This window comes from Neopsephotus bourkii, unplaced genomic scaffold (genome assembly GCF_033783945.1).
Source record: "Neopsephotus bourkii isolate Nb327-2 ecotype Australia unplaced genomic scaffold, CSIRO-AGI_Nbou_v1 NB_1616, whole genome shotgun sequence".
Lineage (NCBI taxonomy): Eukaryota > Metazoa > Chordata > Aves > Psittaciformes > Psittacidae > Neopsephotus > Neopsephotus bourkii.
The window spans coordinates 152,519-174,334 of record NW_026902091.1 but is presented as its reverse complement, the minus strand read 5'-3'; the positions used below and the strand labels follow the sequence as shown (position 1 = coordinate 174,334).

Below are 21,816 nucleotides of genomic sequence, written 5' to 3'. Positions count from 1 at the left end.
TCTGTTAAGGCAGAAATTATTTCAGCTACCTAAGGAACTCTGCCTTGTGCATAAAACAGCATTAAAGAATCTTGTCCTAGTTTGTCAACTGCACTTTGCCCACATATAGACTGTAGAAAATCAAGGGGTGTATACTCTAAGATACAACAGCAATGCAGACTGCCTAGCCAAAATAAAAGAGTCCTTTACACAACTGATCAATAAGGAAGAATTTTTTTACCCCTGTATACTAAGTAGGCTACAAGAGCAGCAGTTAATAGCAGCGGAAGCAAGCTGTACAAATAGAATGTCCAGTTCACAGTCTTTGTCTTCTAAACAGGTTGTCACAGTGGTATTTGCTATAAGTGGGTGAAGCACAAAAAATAACAGCAGCACTGTTGCAGAATAATTCAAATCACAGTCCACAGCAGCTTGTAAATAAGTGGTAACCATGCATGCACTGCAATACTTGATACCATTTCTAAGAGTGAGAAATGTGGTATGGTGGCACTCACTAGAAATACTATAAGTAATGTCATGTTAGAAAGCCAAAGCATATGATGGTCAAACGATGCAGGAAAAAGATCCGGCATCCTTTGTGGTGCACATGACAAAGCTATGTCACTCAACTGGAACAAACAGCAGTCTTCTATTCACTCTTCTTGATCTTTTCCGAGGTAGCAAGAACACCAGTTTATGTAAAAACATGAACTAAACTGGCAGTCCATGGGAGGGCCATGCTGTTCTTGGATCAACATGCATTCTTAGTGTAATAAAAGGTTGACGAAAAAAGTAATCCAAAGCTTCTGATGTGTACAATGAAAAACAAAGGGTGTCTTCCATGGAGCTTCGAATTTTTGTTATCTTGATATGACTGATAAATGCCATATAACATATTGTTTGCTTAGGCTTTAGTCAGCAGGGAGAGATGACCAGGCTACCTTGGCACTGCTGTGTAAGTCTGTGAGCTGATGCAAGCACAAGCTTATGTGAGAGCATAGGAAAGGCAGCTGAAGTCATTTGTGGCTGGTGAGAAGGCAGCGGGGAAGATGGTGCGAGGGCAATAGATGAGTTTTCCTGCAATGGCCTTTGAAATAGTCCTTGGGGGATGAGGACGCAGAAGGAGCAGAGCACTCTGATACTCCTTAGCTGCTGCCAGCCTACCTGCCATGTAGTCTGATGGTGTATTAATACCTCAGCTTCTCTGAAGTACCAATACATCAGCATTATGTGCAAAATGCTTCAGCAGGTCCTAAACCAAAGGAAAGTTAGAGATGGAGCTGATCCAAATCAACTGAGCTCTGAAAGCATTGCTCAGCCCTATGATGCCAAACAACTTTGCTCTGAAACACCCCAATTCCCCCAGTTAACTGACAATTCTTGACACCAGGAGGCAAATAAAATGTAGCCATGAGAAGGCCATAAAAGCTGGCTGTGGGCCTCACCCTTTTTAATAAGAAACAAAGAGTTTCTGTGGGTGTAAAGTAAAAGAGCCACTATTTCCACTGTATATGTAAAAATACATTATCAAATACAGCTTTCTCTGGTGCTTCTGTTGCATCTTTAGTGTATCATCAGTGCACAGAAGATTTAAGGCTTCTACTGTACATAAGGTATTATCAAGCCATTAAGGTAAGTAACAGGAACATTCAGTGTTACTAGATTTTGCAGCCTGCATTGCCTATTTCTTATTTAATTGCCTGTCTCACACTTTGTTTTTATATGTAGAGACAGAAAAACACTTTGCATTTCCACTGTAAAAACTGAAAAAAAAAAAAGTAGAAAAAAAAAAAAATTCTCCTCTTCCACTGCTGAATTGCCAAAGCTGATACTCATGGCTTCTTTCGGTTTCCTGTTACTTTTGTCACTGTTTCCATACTAAGGTGCATTTTGCTGGCTATACAGATACTGTATTCTCTTAGGTATTAATCAGCTGCATTTAATAATATTAGGTATATAATAGTGACAACTTGATAAAATATTGTCAAGTTTCTCATCATCTCTACCACCTCCTTTTCTGACTTACAACACATTGGTTCTAGCATTTCAGCACAGAAAAAAATGATGAACCAGTGGTGATGTTTAGCTACACAAGAGGGGTACCTTTTCACATTTTTGGATTGTATAAAGCTTGAGTTTGTGCACTCAGACTCTATTACAGTCTGACTTCCAGTTACTGCAGTTGAATTGTGAAGTTTTAATGCCCCTCAGTAGCCTGCATATATTCCTTTAAGAACTTCCAGGTTATTTCCTGTGGAGTCATATGAAGGCATTTTATTAAATAAATGAGGTATTCCATACAATTCCACAGTACTTAATTCAGGATGCACAAAGTCTCCTTCCTTCTCCCTGCATGATTTTGATGCTTTTGTCATATTCTTATTTAATTTGAAGCTATACTGTTAGATGATACCATTGTTGAGCCTAAAAGGTTGCTACATCCTCTGTTTAGGTAGAACTAGGTTCAATCGCTTCTCATCAAAGACGTCTTCTCATGCTGTGTCATCCTGAATTCATGCATTCATGTTTGCACTGTAGTCCACTATTCCACACTCACATTAACGACCACAAGACTTTGTGATGAACGTCTTTGCAGTCTAAGAGTCTCCAAATCCATTTAGGAGCCCAGTAAGCATTAGTGTGCATTTTCTTTCCATGTGAACCACATTTAGCAGCAATTCCCCAGCACCTTTCCTGTCAGATTTCCTGTACTAAACCACCTGAAACCTATCTTAGCAACAGTTATGAAAGACAAATTCATCAGGTGTACTAATGTGATAATGGGATTTTATATTTTGCAAAACAGTCCCTTCTCCAAAACGGGAAATGATTTAATGGTTTAAAAAATATTATTAGAGGAAATTTCAACTGCTTACCATTTAAAGGGAAGCCTATTTGCACAGCCAAGAAAATTTTACAAAGCAGTCTTTAAAAAAAAACTATGTAATGTCACACTTTATTTTGTAATCTCTCTCTACTTACTAAGATTAATACATAAGCAACGCTCTCTTCTTCAGAGATATCATAGAACAGTTTACAATACCACGGCTCAATGCAGTGACTGCGAAGTGATGTCAAAAAAACTATTAATTTTGTCTGTGAGAAAGAATTTGGCAAGTTGAACTGGTCAGTTAGAAATGAGACTGTTTATTTTTCAGGGTATTGGTAATCACCAGTTCTGGAAAAACAAATGCCACAATAGCAACCTGACGGGGTTGTTAAAAGCTAGTGTCTTTTTAATGAATATTCAGGTAAGGCCTTTAAAGATTTATAACTGTGCATCAACAACCCTGTACAGCATTAAGGAAGTGTATGAAGACCATCCAAAAATGTAAATACAAGTAAGTTGTGGATAAATCCTCTTGGATGCTGAACTTTCTAAGAACACTGACTCAATCATTTGTCTCATTCCATGCATTAACTCAGTTTTCCAGATTATCTTTATCCCCTTTACACCATGTATTAACGAGAGCTACAGTGATGAGTCAAAACTTCATTTTTATTATGCATGTTTGATTTGATTCAACTTCATCACTTCCTCTCCTGTTTGCTTCTAGCACCTGTGACAACATCCTGTTAGCAGTGTAGCCTGGGAGATCTCTAAAAACCACGTCTTCTGTGTCAGAAACTGAACCCACTACTCTAATTTGTCCTTTAGGTGCAAGGATACTAACTGCCAATGACTAGCAATTAGAATACCAGAATACAGCTTGTAAGGCAAGTATGTTTGTGATCTCTGCAGACCGTATCAACATCTTAGTTGATACCTATGTTTGTTTAGTAAGTACAAAACTAAGAACTGCCATGCAAGGTCGAATTGAAAGTCCATTCAGCTCAACATGTACATTCTAATAGAAATCAGTACTGACTGCTTAGGAAATGGCATCTGTAGAGGAGGTGTTGCCCTTGCCCTACTCTCCTGGCTTCTGGGGATTAGCACCTCAAAGATTCTTTTTGTGCTTAAAGGGATCTAACCTCCAAGAAGATCCTTTACTGTTCTTTGAAACCACATATAGTTCTGGCTTCCACAACTTCTCATGGCAGTAATTTCCAAGATTTCAACAGTGCAAAGAAGTGCTTCCTCTGTCTCAGTTATGTGTCTAATAATTTAACTTGCTGCATGTCTTTTCTCGTGCAATGAGAAACAGTATTCATCCCTGAATTAACTAATGATGCCCATCTGTCTTTTCCATAGCATTCATATCTCTCTTGATCACTTCTTCTGGAGCCAGGAGGCTGTCCTAAGGTGTTTTTTCACTGACATCCATTCCACACTGTGCAAGACCCTGCTGTCTCTTCTCTGCATTACTTCTAGTACTGTGTTCTTCCTTGAGGTGGGTGCAGTACTACAAATGTGGAGCCACAACAGTGTTCCCCAGTGACATGAAGGTGATTATCTTCTGTTTCATTCTCAATTCCTTCTTTAATAACACACAAAATTCTGTTTGCCTGAGGTTTACCTCCGTTACACAGTAGTCAGGTCCCATGGACCAGACACCCATTAGGAGCTGGAACATCTTCTGGCTTAGCTGCATCTGAAGGGAGTGTGGCCACTGCTCTCCAACAGTTATGTGCCGCAAATGGAGGTGTGGTAAATGGGGATTACAGGGAGATTCACTTCCACAGCAGGCACCTGATTCAAATTTAAATACTAATGTGGACACACCCCAAAACTTTCCACAGTAATTCCAAAATCTCTCCTTCTTCAGGGCTCGTTGTTATGCATGTATAGTCAGGATTATTTTTCCTTTATCAGCTTGCATTTATAAACAATGAATTTCAGTTGCTGTCATCCAGCTCTTCATTGTCAACCTTTCTCTTGACAATGCTAACAATAATCCAGAAGTTATCAGCAGTAAGTGTAATTATTTTCAGATAATTAATGATTCTGTTGTACAGCACAAGTCCCAGCACTGATGTTTGGAAACTCTTATCACATTCCTTCCTTTCTGTGAACCAGGTAGTCTAAGAGATGACCAGTCCTTCTGGACCACAGTTTTGGTTCCTTAGCAGCTGCTCCTGTGGGATCTTACAAGAAGGGTTTTTGAAAATCCATTTACACCAGCCAGAGCTATTCTCATCCAGATACTAACAGTTCTGTGAGATGTGCCTTTCCTCTAAGAATTAATGTTAACTCTTCTCCAAATCAAGACATGTCCACATATATCTACTGACTCAATTTCTATTTATAGGTACTACTAATTTGCACGCCATAGAGCTCAGACTTAGGGGTATGTAGTCCCTTGTATCCTTTCTTAATCCACTGGGTGCTGAGCACACATAAGTGCTTACATTATTCTAAGATGATTTAACATAAACCCCACAAAATCTAACTAAATGCAGTGAAGTGCCTTATGGAGGAAAATACCCTCCTTGCTCCTGTTTTGTCCCTCTGAATGAATGGGCTGTGAATTTTGTGGGTAGTCTGTGAGAAATAGCAAAGCCCGAGCAGGGAAACTGCTGTTTTCAAGGAAAAGTGTCATTTCAACGTATGTCTTCAATGCTGGTTTTGTTTTAGTGTTCTGTTGTAGTCTACTGATCATGCTGCTACCCTTTACAATTTTGCAAGTGTCAACTTATTTCCCCTTCTTTGGTGAGCCACCAAGAATAGTAACTTTTTCCTACACAGGTCAATCATATCAACTTCTTGTGAAAGCTTCTAGAGATCTATTAGATCAGCAACATTTTATGACTCATAATGAGGTAGTATTGAAATCCAGAATCTACATTTTGTGTGACAGAAGAAATCAGACTGAAGTGGATTCCCCTTCAGTTTTGCAAGATTACCAGTCTAAAGTTTTGATAATAAACACAGGATGTGACATTGTTATTCAACAGGCAAAAAAAATGATTTTCCTCTTGTCAAAACCAGAATATTCTTATTTGCATGAATGTAAAGCAAGACAGCAATAACATATCCCACTACTAGTTGCCCTACATTCCAAATATTTAACTTTAAATTCTTTGATACATTATATTTTTCTAATAGTTTTAACAGGAAACAGTTAACTATTTAATTAATCTTTTTTTGCCAGTGTCCAGATGCCACTGTCATAAAATGTGCTGCAGATATTGTCTGAAAAATATATGGGTAGAGAGGAACAACACTGATGAAAATGTACAGAGCCAAGACACTGTAGTACTGCTGAAAGTCAAATGAACGGACAAAGAAATGACGGACAACATAGCTAGCCATCACAATTACTCCTTTGATTAAAAAAAAAATAATAAAAAATAGCCAATTTCTTTCAATATTAGACCACATTTAAATTTTGCCATTATTTGAACCTTCTCATCCCTTTTAACTTTCACAAAAAATTACTGAACAATGAGTTTATTGCTGGATTTTAATTTTGAATCTAAGATCAGCCCAAAGTAAAGCACTACATCTGTCATTCAGATAGTGTTACAAATATTCTTGTCATTTTAATATTCAGACAGGTATGAATACTTGAACCTGGGCAACAAAGGGAAGCATGTTCAGCTCAGTGTCTCTGTGTTGAAAAAGTCTTCACTGCAAATATTTAGGCTTTCTAGAGCGGTATAAACTGTGTTTTCAGTAGCCATTCCAAGCAGGAGTATGCTTATGACATATATTTAGAGATAAGTTACACTTGATTCAGATAAAACTTTTCATCAGGATTGTAAAAGAACTGTAACATGCGTAAGAAATCAATTGGTTTTCAGCACCCCAGAATATGCCCAGCAGTTTAGAGTGTAATGAGGAAGTTGGAATCATGGTAACAGAATGACGTTGTAGGTAAACAAGACAGTCATTATGTGCATTGTCATGTTCCATATGCGGCTCAACACTGGAATTTCTTAGTAAGATAATGAATATTGCCAGAGTTATCCAATTATGCTTTTGAAACTTGCTCGAGATCTTTAATTTAGGCAATTTCAAGACTCAGGCAGAGAAGACTCAGGTTAACTCTTTGTTATTAGCTTTATATCTCAATTATAACCTATTGTCCAGATAATTGCACAGTTTACTATTCTTCTTGCCCAGAACACTGCAAATCACACCTAAATTGGAATATAGCCCTGAAAACTTTCATCTGGCAACAAGATTTCTGGATTTCTGCTGACTAAGTAACACTGCTCACAGGTTACTGAATTGTGAGGATAGTTGTCTACTAAATATGGATTTTGATAACAGATCAATGGCAACGAATAGATAAATAGCTGATTTTTTTAAACAGTTGCTAGTAAAGCTTTTCTACTGAAAGAAAACTAAGGTGTTAATTACAGATGACCAAGTACTTAGTGGGTGAGAACAAGCCTGGTAGTACTGAAATCGGCATCACAGCCATACCTTGCTATTCTACAGAAGCAAGTGCTTGACTCAGTTCTATATTCCCCAGATCCTACTTCAACAGCAGACCATTTTCTGCTTGTGAAATCAGTCTTGCTCCTTCACCATGGAACCCTTATAGCAACAGAGGTTAATTTAACCTGAGAAATAGTAACATTTACTTAAATATACCATCTTGCAAGTCACCTCTGTCTTAGAAGATACATGGGTACAATATTTCAAAAATAGATTCCTGCTTTCCAGTTCAATAAGCGGGTGCAATTATGTATCTTTCCTAAAACGTAGCTCCATTGACAGACAGGCAAGATGGAAAGCCACAACGTAACAGGGATTCAGCAGGCCAAAAAGTGCCATTACTATCTTCAAGTTTGACTTTGCTGGTACCTGAGTGCAGGTACAAAAGGGAAACGTCAAAACTCATCTGGAAATACGCTTTCTAGTGGATCACATGAGCCAAAATAAACCCCAGCTTGTTCTTACACAGCTGCATAAACAGACTTAAGATTTAACTGGAACCTGTCACTATGGTGGACAAGGCTTCCATCCATGGGTTTGTATCATTTCAGTGAGAAGATGCCGCTCTTTAAAACATCACTTTTCATCAAAGAGCAACACTTCAATGCAAAAACTGCTGAGTTTTAAAGACTAATTTTATTATTGTGATTCAGAAATACACGAGACATTCCCTTTCACAGATTTAGTTATAATCAGTAGATCACTTACGTAAGGTGGTGTAATATAATCTGACCCAATGTTAAAATAAGACTTAAATTTCAACATCATCGTCCCTGAATCTCTAATTGTGTTCATTGTATGCAACCCCCCAAAATATTAAATAAGAAAAGCATCAGTTTCATGAGCACCTCTGTGTTACTGATAACGGGTTTACATATTAATCAATAAAGTGGAGTTTTATTGCAGTAAATGGGATGATCTGCGCTACAAAAAACAGTCAGATGCACTGTTCACATGGAATTTTTTTTCCCTTCCAAAGACATCTCATAACTTTTAATACCAGAGCGTTTGTGAGAGAACTACTTGGGTTCAGGTAATGGGAGAACTAGATTATACACAGAAAATACAAATATTACTTCAAATTACTGACAACAACTTGAATGGGAATTAACAAACTTGGTATTTATAAGTAAATATATTACCCTTTCTGTTCATTAATAAAATGAACGAGGATTTCCTATCACTGCATCCAACAGTGTATTTGAATTATAAATCAAATCAGGACTGCCTTCCTGAAGGCCACTACTGTGTTACTCCCAAAAGGCCCTTCTGTCAATCCCTTATTTTCAGTTTGTTATTTCTAAGGAATATGCACCATAGTTCTTTAATATTTAACAGGTTACCTCTTATGAGAAAAATTCCATGACTCTCTCATCCACTCAGAAAAGCTTCAAGTCGTAAGCACATGGAAGTTAAGCAAAACCAAACTAGTATTTTCTGCTGCCTGAAAATTACACTAAAATATATACAGCATTCCTTACTGTTAATTTTAAGGAAAAAAAAAACAAACCACTGCTTAAAAATAAAGCTTCAAAACTAACACCTACCTTCTATCACATAATGGAAGCAATTATCTTTGAATGTAAAGTTTCTTGGTTCTAATACATGTATCTAGAACTGACTACCAGTAAACACAGAATTCATAATGGGTGCTCTTTGCTTCTAGAATAAATTGCTACCTGTTTCACAGTCTTAAAGGAAATATAATAGGAGGCTTTTCAGATTGTTAGAAGCCATTTCTAACTAGAAAAAGGCACTTAGTAAACCAAACACTGAGTTTGGTATTTTGGCTGAGATCTTATTTTACTCCAACGTAAAGATATAAACTGAATTTATCTTTAAGTTTAGAAGGCTGAAAGGCCTTTTAAAATTACACAGCAGTAGAAAATAAATGAACTGACAGGATAAATATGCACATCAATCACCAAAACTTAAAATGTTACGCTTAAGTTTCTTCTTGAGTGCCACCAAAACAGGAGAAGTTAGTATAGGGAGCACACACTGCACTTTTTAATATGCTTTACCATGGCTCCTCGATCATGACTGGCTTTAACAAAATAATTTTGCAGTATTAAATACTCTAAATTGCAGAGCTAATTATTGTCTTATTTGCTGAAGTTCAGTAAGAATCCTTGAAGAACTCAGATATTACTAATGCAGTTGAAGGGCAGTCGAAGGGGAGTGTAGTACACCTTTGGAATGCCACCGTTAAGTCCCAAATTATTTATTTATACCAACAGCCCCAAATTATTTATATTACACCAACAGACTCAAAATATTTCAAGCTAAAATCATGGAACTGCCATCCATATCATGTTTTACTTCTTCAAGAGGAGAGAAAAGAAGGATATATCCAAGCAAGCATGCAAGGTATCAGCTCTGAAGGCACAACACACTTTATCTCATGTGCTAACTGGTGTGGGACATTACACCCACCTGGAAGAGCTTCTTTCTACCAAGTCCCTTTCATGCAGTTGGTATTCTGGGACGGAAAGAACCAGGGAGGCAAAGCTGAGTCATTTTTTAAATGAAGCTACTACCATCTACACACTTGCAACCTATTACACATACAAACTCTTCTGCTTTCTCGATATTTCTTCTGTCCTTTGTCATCAAGAACATCGCAGTGTAAATGCAAACTGTAGACTGATTGATAAGCAAAGCCTTGCACATGCCTCTTCCCACAAGTCCAACACGTAGATGCAGATTTTACATCATGACCAGCTGATAAACTCATATCCCAGAAACCTCACATAAGAAGAAATGACTAGCCATACCTCTTTAACTTACCTGTCCTGGTGGATACAATCATTCTGTATTATACAATTATAAGCAAAAGTAGTTCAAATGGAGTAACAAAGAAAGGAAGTGTGATGCAGAGTCTTTGAACTACAGCACTAAAAATTCACACTCATCCATTCAAATGCCTGCAGTGTCTGGGCCTAAAAACTGACTGCAAAGTGGGTTGAACGAATGCTCTCCCACAGAAACCCTACATGCCAGGTTACTACTTGAGTAATATCACTTTCATACCATTCAGCAGTGCACTCAATGCACAGCCCACATCCAAGTGTCAAACATCCACTGTCTTAAAATAACACAAAGATCATAAAACCCCCAGAATATTTTAATAATTAGTAAGAGTAAACCAGCATGGCTACCATTTGCCTGAGAGGTACTAGTTTTACTTCTTTCTAGAACTAATCACAGCATCTAAAGAAAACTTGCGCAATATCAGGTGAAGATCCTCTACACAAAACTGTATCATTAACATTTCTGGGTCAAAATTGTTCTTCACACAGCTCCCACCAGCTATTGCGGAGTCACAACAGCAATACAGCTGACATGCAATATCTTTAAAATGCAAAGCAATATGGCAGATACTTCAAAATGGTGGGGAAAAGGTCAATGACACACTAAAATAATCATGTACTTCTGACAATTTAGCACCACGCAGAAAAGTGTAAGCACTATTCAAAGAACTGTGTGTTCCACACAGCAAAATATAGTCCTAATAGAGCAATGCCATTGCTTAACTATGACCTTTGTTAAAGACTTTGAAATACCTGACAAAGTAATCACTGTCTATGCAAAATCTGCCAGATCCTCTACTTCTTGCACTTAAGACCCTACAACTGAGCATCAAATGGAGACTAAATCCAGCCATGTCCAACCAACTGCAGCAGCAGTTCCACACCCAAGCACACCCTGATGGCTGAGCAGTGCCTAATCCTTGGCACATAGTTCCAACCAGACGCGGATAGTTTCTGTCCTAGCCCTCAAACCGTGCACGCCGGATGACCACACCACGAACGGCTGTTTCTGCAGGAACCATGGAGCCTGAGGAGGTGCTCCACATCGAGAGCCGCTGGATGTCAAGTCATATTTGGGTGTATTTTCAAATGGTAGACTTCCACCCCGGTTCCACTTCAGCTTCCACTTACTAGAGCTGTATATTTAAACACCAGGGTCTTCTGTCTTATTTTTAATCTCTACTTTCTCTGGCACGGCATGAGCGGCTTGACTTGTTCTCAGTTTGGGCATTAGAACTGGGTGCCCTAGGTCAAAATTCGGCTGTCTCACGACTGCCTACCAGCTCCTTCTTCAACCCCTTCCTTCGACCGGACCCCGATGCGCCGCCGCGCTCCCCGCGGGGCTCTGCACGCCGGGCTGCGGGGGGCCGACACCGGCCCCACCTCACACCCCGGGGCCGCCCGGCCGCACCGCAGCGGGGCCCCCACCAAACTTTGCCGCCCGGCGCGGCGCTGTGTGAAGTGGGGGCCCGGCCCGGCCGCCGCCCCCGCCGCCCCCCCCTGGGCTGTAGGTGAAGCAACCTGGCGCCGGCTCCTGCACTTTGCACAGCGGGCGCAGAGCCGCCTCCATCCCTGCGCCTCCCGGCAGCGCTAAAGCGCATTTTTTCGCACTAATCTGCACATTCAGCACGTCCAGAGCGCCTATGACTTTACCTGGACTTTCTCCACTCTCCGGGCTCATCACACTGCGATCGCCTCCCCATCCTACCGCTAACTCTCGCTCTCCTTCACTCCTTCCTCCTTCTCTCTTGCAAGGCCTGCTAAGATCAAGCCCGATGGAAAGTACAGAGAGAAAGAAAAAAGAGAGAGGCAGAGCGAAGGGAGGGCAGCCGCTCCATCCCTCCCTCCCCCCCACCCGGCGAACACGCCAGCCCTTTTACCCCCACCCCAGCCCTTCCCTCGGCGATTTCCTCCGCTCTTCGGCAACTATAAGGGCTCGGAGCAGCGGCTCCCAGCCGCGGCACCGCTGCCCTCCGCGCCGCCCGGCCGGCGCCCCCCCTCCCGCCGCCCGGCAGCCCCGCGGTCCCCCGCTACCTCGTAAAGGTCCCCTGAAGCCATGCTGGGTTGCGGGACTGGGCTCCTCGGCGCCGTCTCCCTCTCTCCACCTCTCCCGCTCCCCCACTCGCTCTGTTGAGTAAACTGTGTTTTGCAGAATGACAGGCTTTGGGGCTGGCTGTGCGCAGAATCAGAGGCGAGCAGAGGCAGAGGCAGGCGGCGGGGCTGGCGTAACCAGCAGCAGCTCGGGCGCACAGCGCCGGGAGCCGCGTCTTCCCCGAGGCAGCGGGGCCTGTGCTGCCCCCCTCCTCGCCACAGACGCCCTTCCCGCCAACACCCTCACAGCCCTCCTGGGGGGGCGGGGGGGAGGGACACGGCGGGAACGGTGAGCGGGACGGGTACCCCCGCCCCCTCCAGCAGGGAAAGTCCCGGGGCCGCTCGGAGGGCGGCCTCCTTCCACGCCCCGCTCCGAGCCGGGAGCGCTTCAAACTCTTATCCGCGGCCAAAATACATAAATAAAAACCTGATTAATAAAAATTAAAGGGGGGCGGAGGAAAGGAGCGGCCGCGCGGCAGGGAGGGCCGCGCCGCCCGCCCAAGGTCACCACAGGGAGAGACGAATGCGGGGCCCGCTCCTCGCCGCCGGCGTCGGGCGGCCCTGCCAGCCACCTTCCCGCCCCTTCGGCGCCTCATGGGCTCTCCACCCACCCCGTGGCCATCGCCGAGGAAATGGAGGTGGCGGGAAGGCTCTGAGCCTCGATGAGGGCGGTGGGCTGAGGGGACACCCGTCGCCTCCGCTGGCGCCCACCCTCCTACACCCTTGCATCCATTTTGACAATTAGCCAGCCCTCTCCAGGAAATGGAAGCCATCGCCCTTTTGCCACATGGGCTTCATGAGGAGGCAGCGGGCGGCCGGTGTACTGAGGTCATTGCGGACGAGGTGCAGCACGACGTCCTCACCCATTGCCCCGTTAGAGCCATATCTCTGAGGAAAAGGGTGGCCTCATGGCTGCTGGTGTCTTCATGCGGCTTCCCTGAGCAAGGGCAACTGTGTGAAGATGGCACTGAGCAAACTGGGTGGCATGTCAACCTCCTGCTAGCCACCATCACTGCCAAACAGTTCCTGCTTAGGGATTCCCAGGTTGAGGAGGTTTTCTCACACGAGCTTGGCTATAAGTGAAGCTGAACTAGGTCATTGCGAGAGCAAGCTCCACTTTACACCACACATAATGGAGTCTTAAGGATGCAGTTACTGGTCTGTGGCAAAGAGCTCATAGTGCGGTGCCCTGGCCACTGTGAAGCAAATGGCCATGCTGTTTGGAGGGTGCTTGAGTATCAAATTGTGTTCCTGTGGCTTCACAGTGTAAAGGTTTTCATTCGCCAGGTAGCATGTTGAATGTCCTCTTGATATTATTGTTCTTGATAGGAAAGAGTGCTGTTAGGTTTAGCTCTGACCACCTCTTCACACCTTGGCTTCGTAGCTAGCCTGCTGTAGCGTTACCAGCTTTTAGACCCCATGTTCTCACCTCATGGCTGACCTCAGGTAGCCATTCTCCTGGACGCTGGAAGAGACATTGAATGCTGTGAGGTCTGGCGTTGCCATAGTCATGGCTTTCGTTGTTCTTCATTGCGTTGGCATTTTTCATCTCTATGATTTCAGTGCTTTGTGTAGTGCTGCACTCCATGTTAATGTGGGACCTGGCACTGCCCTGACTATTATCTGAGCGGCAGGTTGGAGCCGGTTATTGAGTTTTATAGAGTAAGTCTTGGCATAAATGTTGCTGGTATCGAGTGCTGAATTATTTCTCAAATTTAATTTATGACCAGAAATCCCGGACAGTCTTAGTGAGGTGAATCCAAAGACTCCTCTGACTGAGAGGATCCTGCTTGAAATACTGATGCCAAGTATTTTGAATGTTGCCACCTTTTATCATGAAAGTAGGAAATAACACATGCGCATCTAGCTCTTGATTGACCCCATTTCCTGAATTGTGAATATTACCTCTGGTGATTATGAACTTGCTGGCTAATCAGTTTAGTATTGACTTACAATTCAATAAAAACTATCTTGTGGTATCTTGGAGCTCAAAGATGTTTGTGTGGTCTGCTGGGTGGTGTGTTAGTGTTGTATTCATAAGGACAAGCCACTCTGCTCACATAAAAAGTAACTTTTTGTATCTTATATTTAAAGAGTGAAACATTGAAGGGATTAAGAAATACTGTAAGCTACCCATGGCTGTAGCAATTTCAGTAATTAATGCAGCAAAAACTTTTTAATTCTCAAGAAATGCATTACTTAATAATCACACCCCATGGTTTTTTCTTTATAAATCAATTATTTTGTCTCATTGTAAAGTGGCTTTTATTGTCTACAGAAGTAAATCAGCTCTTTGGGGTGCTCATTGAGCAGAATGTTCCATCGATAAGTAAACGTTTTAATACATTTCTTTTCAAAGTCTGCTCCATTACACCTACTATTTTGCTGCTTCCCAGCAGTAAATAAAGTGGCAGTCAAATACAATAAATCATTTTTCAGATGCATTCTAAAATATGCCTGAAACTGTTGGCTTTCCTTATGGCATCAACTTGTTCCAAAGGTGTCTTGAATTAATTGAATAATGTCCCTTTCCAATGTAGAAGAATATATGTCTTGTCTTTTGAGACAGGTCTAATAATCAGATTGCTCTTTCTGGCCTTTGCTGTTAACTCTGTTGTCAGAGAACTTAAATTAGAACCCACCCTGCACCATAATGGAAGAACTCTTCAGGACCTGATCTGATCTAATATTTTAGGAAATTTAATTTACGTGGTTCAGAGTTGAGATCATGTTAGACATTGTCAGTATTGGATTTACAACCCAAACAAATACTAGTTTGGAAGTCCTGAAAGGATGAATGCTTTAGTGAATACTTTGAAGAAGGGAAACATCTTTTTCCTGATTACTCATTCCTTGCTTTAGTGTACTCAGTCCCTCGGGATGCAGTGGTGTGTGAGTCAGTGGTGAGGAGCAGAAAGAGGACTTTTGCAACTGTCAAACTCAGGAAAAGTTGATGGTGGTTTCAGTGTATTTCTCTGTCATTTAGCAGAAAACAAGATTTCAAGTTTAAAAATCCAAGTGGCCATCTTTTTCCCAGCAGGTCTCTACTATAACTAGTCAAGTCATGCTGTACACCTCCAAGTCTTTTGGAAAAATTAGAAATATTTAAGCTTACTACCATTTTAAAAAAGATTTCTGATAACAGATTTTGTGGAAATACATATTTTGCAATTTAATTGCCTTTAAATAAAAATATCTTTGCTCCTAAATGAAATTGCTCCAAAAATCCAGATTTTTGTGCAAATTACAAACTCCAAACTGAATGGTTTTGCTAAATATGTGATTATTCATTATTCTTATTGTTTCAGCGCCTTCTCCTGTTTCTCATCCCAGGAGAGCAGTGCAGGCAAGGAAGGCATTCCAAGTGTGATACGTCACATTTGAACGCTTCTTTTCGTTTGGTGGATGCTTTGGTCTCCACTACTTTAATTACAGGAATTATCTCTCCAACTGAATAAACTTAGAAAAAAAACTATGCTGTTTTGGAAAGGTAAAATGCAGTTGTTGTAGCTGTACCTTTGATGTGTTATTGATTGGTTAGTCAGTCTGTCCAGTGCTATGCAAATACTGTGGATACTGTGCAGTCAATAATACAGTTCCCCCAAGGAGTGTACAGTCAAGCAGTGCACTTTGGCAGCAAGCTTTATGAAGAGTGGCTGTAAAGGGCTGCATTGTCTCCTGAAGTGGAAGATGAATGATTTGATAAATAGAGAAATTGAGAGAATTCCTATATTAAGGTATGATAATTAAATCAGAAAAGAATGAAGACAAGGCACGAGTGAGAGGAAGAAGAGAATCACAAGAAACCAAAGGTGAATACAAGGAGAAAGCTGTGCAAAGCCTTGGCTGTGTAGAAAAATACGAGGCAAAAGGGAAAATTTCAGCAGCAGCAACTGGAAGTGAAAGTAGGGAACAAGGTAGCAGGATGTCTGTCTCTAACCAAAGAAGGGGGGATGACCAGAACATGGAAAAAGTCAGTGAGGTTGAAAATGAAAGAAAGTGTTTTAGTGAGTTCATAAAGGAAGAGTTGACAGGAAGTGGTGAGTAGCTACAGCAGGAAGAGGAGAGCCACTTATGATGCCACTGTTCTGGCTGGGTGATAGGCAAGATAATCGATTTCCTAGGGCTTGGTACCGTGATGGCTGTGTACTCACCTGTTAGGTCTGAGAGGGAGCTAAAATACCTCAGGAAGCTTGTCAGAAAAATTATGCAAGATGTGAAAGCAAGTAAGAGTTGCAAAACAAGGTGAGGATGTCCTTAGCCTACATATATCAACTAAAAGTCAGAGAATAGATGAATGTGAAAGGCAGATAGGAAGGCGCCTTTTTATTGAATATTAGTTTTACATTGTTGTGTGACAAGAAGAATCAGACTTGGGAAAAGCACAATATATTTTGCTCTGAGAGCAAACAAGTGGTTGCTATTATTTTATTCTGATGCTAAATTAATTTCTTTCTCCAAACCTTTCTTTGGATCTTCTAACATGTAGTTACTTATCATCAAGAGGAAGAATTTGAAATAGAATCTGAAATACTACAGCATAATGAAATAATAATACATAGAAAACAATATAATGTTTACTTGGTGTACAGCATATGCTATGAAGCAGAACTGTTCTAGAGTTGAAGGCGTATTTTAATGGCAGCTGTTCTGGAAACTGTCTTTGCTTCTTACAGCCTTGCAATTCTGTTCTTTTCTGTTAACTATGGCCAATATGTCATGTACACCACTACAAGAAAAACAGGTGAGTACAGAAATGAACCTGCAAGGGGAGACTTTGCTGTTGAAAGTGTTTTCCTAAACCAGTACAAGGGGTGTTCCATAGCAGCAGTCACTGAAAAAACCTGGTAGTGAGTAAGACTGCATCAGATAGAAATGGCTCAGAATTAGTTTCTGGTGTGAGTCAGCAAAGAGGTGTTTTCCATGGATTATTATCAGAGCCACATAACAGCCACTGTGAAAGATGCTTTGCCAGGACATATACTTGTTCTGAAACAGAAACGATTATGTAGGGCCTCAATCAAAAAACATGGAAATGAGTGGAAGAATTCTTTTAATCTCTCTTTATTTAGGTGCCTTCCTCACCCTTTCATCTCTCCTTTTTCTGATTCCTCTTGCTATATAGTTGTATCATTCACCATCTTACTTTACTAGAACCATGTCTGGCAACAAGGACTGAAGCTAGTCGTTGTGTTTTACCACCAAAATGAAGACAGCTTTGGCTTTGTCTGAACACTGATTCTTTTGGCAGTACTTCCCAACAACACCAAAAATAAAACATCTTCCCATATTCTGTCCCCTCTTGTTTGCACATGCCATTTTTCACCTGACACATTGTCACAGATAATAGGAAAATGCCAGAACACTTCTATTGAAGTATTTGATAGCTTTCTGATTAAGGTGAAAAAAGTAGGAAAGCATAGATCATGTAGAAGTCCATTTTGTATGGGTATTCTTTGTGTGTACACAGCTTTCAGAATTGATGGCTCAACAGCTGAGTTTTCAACAGATTTAGGAAATCATGATCTACATCAAGCAGGAGCAAATGTCAGACAGTATTTTCTTGCATTCCTGTATATCCTGAAGATCAGGTAAGAGTCCAGTTTCAAAGACTTTGGTTTATGGCCTTATTTTTATGACTGTAAGAACAGAAGTGTGGATAGCTGAAGTGGTTTCTTCTGTTAAGCAACAAATGGTGGTTTGTAAATGCTCAGAAGGCTCGAAGTTGTAATGCAGCATGGGATTTGAAACTTGCCAACTTGAAAGTGCCAGTTAAAGGAAGTTGGGATAAGCTTTATTACTACTATCTGGATAAGATGTATAAGAATCATTATAAAGAATCCATAAATAGCAAGATGATAGAAAATTGTTAGATTTAGCTGACTGAAAGATTCTCTTAAGGGAGGACATAGGACAAATTTGGTACAGTTTACACATGGAGTACGTGTACTGTTCAGAATGATCATGGTGTATTACAGCACATTAGTAAGCACATGGATTTTTTTTCCCCTGTAACTTCGCTGTATAGAAATTGCACTGAACTAATACACAAATACGCAGGGGGTTTTAGGAGTACAATTTTTATATGCTAAGCAATACTGTGTTTTGTGATTTTTATTCATGGACTCAGCTCGTACATCTGGTTTTGCCCCTCGAAAAACACTTCTCTGTGTAGCTGGGTTACTCCCAAGGGTCACAGGATGAAAAGGAATATCATTGCATGATTATAACAATAACTCTGAACCTGTGCAAGGACACATAATGTGTCAGAGAATGAAAAGAATCGTTCCTGCCTAATGAGAGACAGCATGTAGCCTGATAAACCTGTGAGAAGGGTTACCTGTGAGGATGGAGAGTCTGAAGTCAGAAGTTGCCTTTGTGTCTGCTTTTCTGGGTTTAGGAGCAAAAAACTCATAACGCACCAAAATGTTTTAAAAATACATGCAATTATTAGAAAAGCACAGAATAGTGGTGCTTGGGAAGGACCTCTGTAGGTCATCTAATTCAACACTGCAGCTCAAAGCTGTCATCTAAGAGCACGTTTGTTCATGACTGTCTCCAGTTGGGTTTTGGGTATCTCCAAAGGTGGAGGTTTCCCAATCTGAACAACCTGTTCCAGTGTTCAACCACCCTTACAGTAAAAGATTTTGTTGTATTTAAATTACATTTCATAAGGCTAAATTTAACCAGTTCATTTTCTATGAGACTTTCAAAATACTAGAAATGTATTAGCATCTTAAACATGATGATCTGAAAACTGAAATGTGTCACAACTTGGCGATTGTCAAGATCATTGGAAGTTGCATAGTTAGGGATGAAATCTGTGTCCCAGCTCTCAGCTTTTGCTCCAGCAATTAGATTGTGTGTAACATTGTTTCTGATCTCATTCTTTCAGAAGAAACTTCTTTTTGCAGTTAGGGGATTCTCAGGTCCTGAAACTTATGTTAGATTTCACTCCAGAAAATGCATATATATTGTATTTGAATATTGTAACACAGCTCAATGTGTTCTTATGAGCTAGTAAAGGATTAGCTGCTCTCTACCTGGAAATTTGAAACAAAGAGCTTTTAGGTCTTACAGAATGGGAAGAGCCTATTGTAGTCCAGGGAGAAGTAGTATTAATTTTGTCTGGGAGGGTATGCAGAAATCCTTTCTATGCCTAGTTAGCTAGAGTTACTGATGGTACACTTGTTAAAAGATGCGTGTATTTACAGTGGGGTTTATTTAAGAGTATGGAAGCTCTATTTTAAGGGAATATTTATTTTGCTAAGATGTTTTATGTTTGAAATAATATGTTTTATGGTGCCTTATCATACAGTCTGTACTTTAAAAATATGTAAATATATAATGAATGTTAATTAATTGTTATTATAAATACCTTTAAATAGAAGCTAGAGTAACTCTGCATTTTCATACAGGGACTGTTGCTGGGTTTGGTAGTGTCTTTGAGAATTATACCCACTGTGAATAAATATACAACAGGCTGTACATTACAGTACATTCTTAACTATGCTAATCGTTAGGACTGCCATTTAGGGTAAGAGCTATAAACCGTGCGTTACAGGACCTAGTATTTGCATTGCATTTATTTGCAAGAAAAGCACATTTCAAAAGCATATTTAAGCAATTTTGACAAAGAACTTTAAAAACTGTGATGTCTTGTTCTTAGACATCGTTCTGTTTTTTCATAGTCTTGTTTTTATTTTCAGACATGAAACTTTCTCAACTTCAGAATTGACAAGAATTTCACTCCATTTAGTTATTGCACCAAAGTGAGTTTTAAAAATATAAAATCCATCTGCAATAGTAATTTACAAATAATGATTTAACCTTTCTTCACTGTCTTTAACAGAGAGTATCTGTAGAGATGAGATGACATTCAGGCTGCTTGTGGTAGGCATGGGCTGGTCCACAGTCTGCATAATAGTGTGTTCTTAAAGCAAAATGGACTGACTTAGAGGGAGAGTGAAAAGAATTAAATGAAAAAACCTAGTTTTAATTTGAAAAACTAATTCGTCAATGGTAATTGAGAGTAACTCTTGAAAAATTAGGGAACGTAGAACCTGAGTAGGTTGAGAATCATACTTCACCTTTATACGTTCCAACCTACACAGTTTGGTTGGAACAAAGCAAGTTGGAGCATATTAAAAGCCACAACCTGAAAGCTGGACTTTCTGTGAATTTAAAGTAGTGACTTCACTATAGCAGCAGCAATTCACCTCTCCTCTGGCCTGGAGTTTTAACTGGAGGTAAATCACATATTGGTAGTGCTCCCAGCTTACATCTCACCACTTACTCTTACTCCGTGTTATTTTAGTTATGTAATAGTGCATTCATTTTACTTCTTCATCTGCTCAGTATGTTACTTCTGGTTCGGAGTTGTGTTTTTGTTTCAGTTTGGCATTCTGATCGGTTGTATTTCTTACTGACTTGTACTGCTGTGTGTTCCCTCTATTGTCAAACAGTTAGACCAAACCAAATAAGCCTAACTAAACTTACTGTATGTAAATAACAGTTGAGTTTTGTTTATTTGTGAGCTCATGCACATACTGTTTGTAAGTATGCAATACAGGTAATTTTTCACACAAGACAATGGAGAATGTTGGTATTGATATCATCGGCTAGCAATCCTTGTTTGTTTTTTGTTAACTTGGACAGCCTCTCAGTTACACTTTTTTGTGCACAAACTAGATCATTCTCATTTCAATTCTGAGTAAGGAGACATATAATTTTCTGTTCTAGTTTTAATAACACAGTTTCAGAGCATATGTCAATGGGAGTTCCTGTCTGAGAATGACTATCCAGTTCACGATCGCTGTTTCTGTTTATTTTTCCTCTCTGACACTGAAATCTTTGGCACGTATTCTCCATCCAGTTAGTTCCCTGGACTGCCTATTAGTTCTGTTCTGGCAGTAAGGGCAGATGCCTTAAGTGAGTACTGGCCTCATGGATTGCCCTAGAGGCTGGTACCTTGCACCTGATGTCACTATGTTATGTACGATAACTTTCAACCCTGTTGATGCAAAGCAGTTCAGTGTGTCTACATGGTAATGGATACAGCATGATAGCAGCTGGGCCTTTAAGGTGGTTGGGGGACTGAGAACCTCCTGAAAGACTGGGCTGAGGGACAAGGTTTGTTTAGTCCAGAGAAGAGAAGCCTAAGGTGGATCTAGTAGTTGTTAATGAGAGACAGTGGTTGCAAGTTGCAAGAAGTGAAACTTAGAGTGGACAGCAATAAGAAAAAAAAAATAATGAGGGAGGTTAAGCACTGGAATAGATGCCCAGATTGGTTGTGGAATCTGTCTTTGGAGATTTTCAGGTGTGGTGGGTTGACCCTGGCTGGAGGTCTGGTGCCAACCTAAGCTGCTGTCAGTCCCGTCCTCAGCTGGACAGGGGAGAGAAAATATAACCAAAGGCTGATGGGTAAAAGACAGGGAGAGATCACTCGCTAGTGATCTCCTCACTAGTGATCTCTCATTCGTGGTTAGTTTCACAGGCAAAACAGACTCCACTTGGGGAAATTAGTTTAATTTATTACCAAACAAATCAGAGTAGGATAATGACAAAACCAAATATTAAAAATACCTTCCCCTCACCTGCCCC

The 21,816-nt window shown here is 40.6% G+C and overlaps 1 protein-coding gene across 1 annotated transcript in view; it reads right to left on the bottom strand.

Moving 5' to 3' along the window:
* Positions 1–12,633, bottom strand: part of CDYL2 (chromodomain Y like 2) — a 57,535-nt gene extending 44,902 nt beyond the window's left edge. The window contains exon 1 of the mRNA XM_061372781.1: positions 12,157–12,633. Within this exon, the coding sequence (XP_061228765.1) occupies positions 12,157–12,180 (24 nt within the window). The 5' untranslated portion in view covers positions 12,181–12,633. The remainder of the gene's footprint in view (positions 1–12,156) is intronic.
* Positions 12,634–21,816: the final 9,183 nt, after the last annotated feature.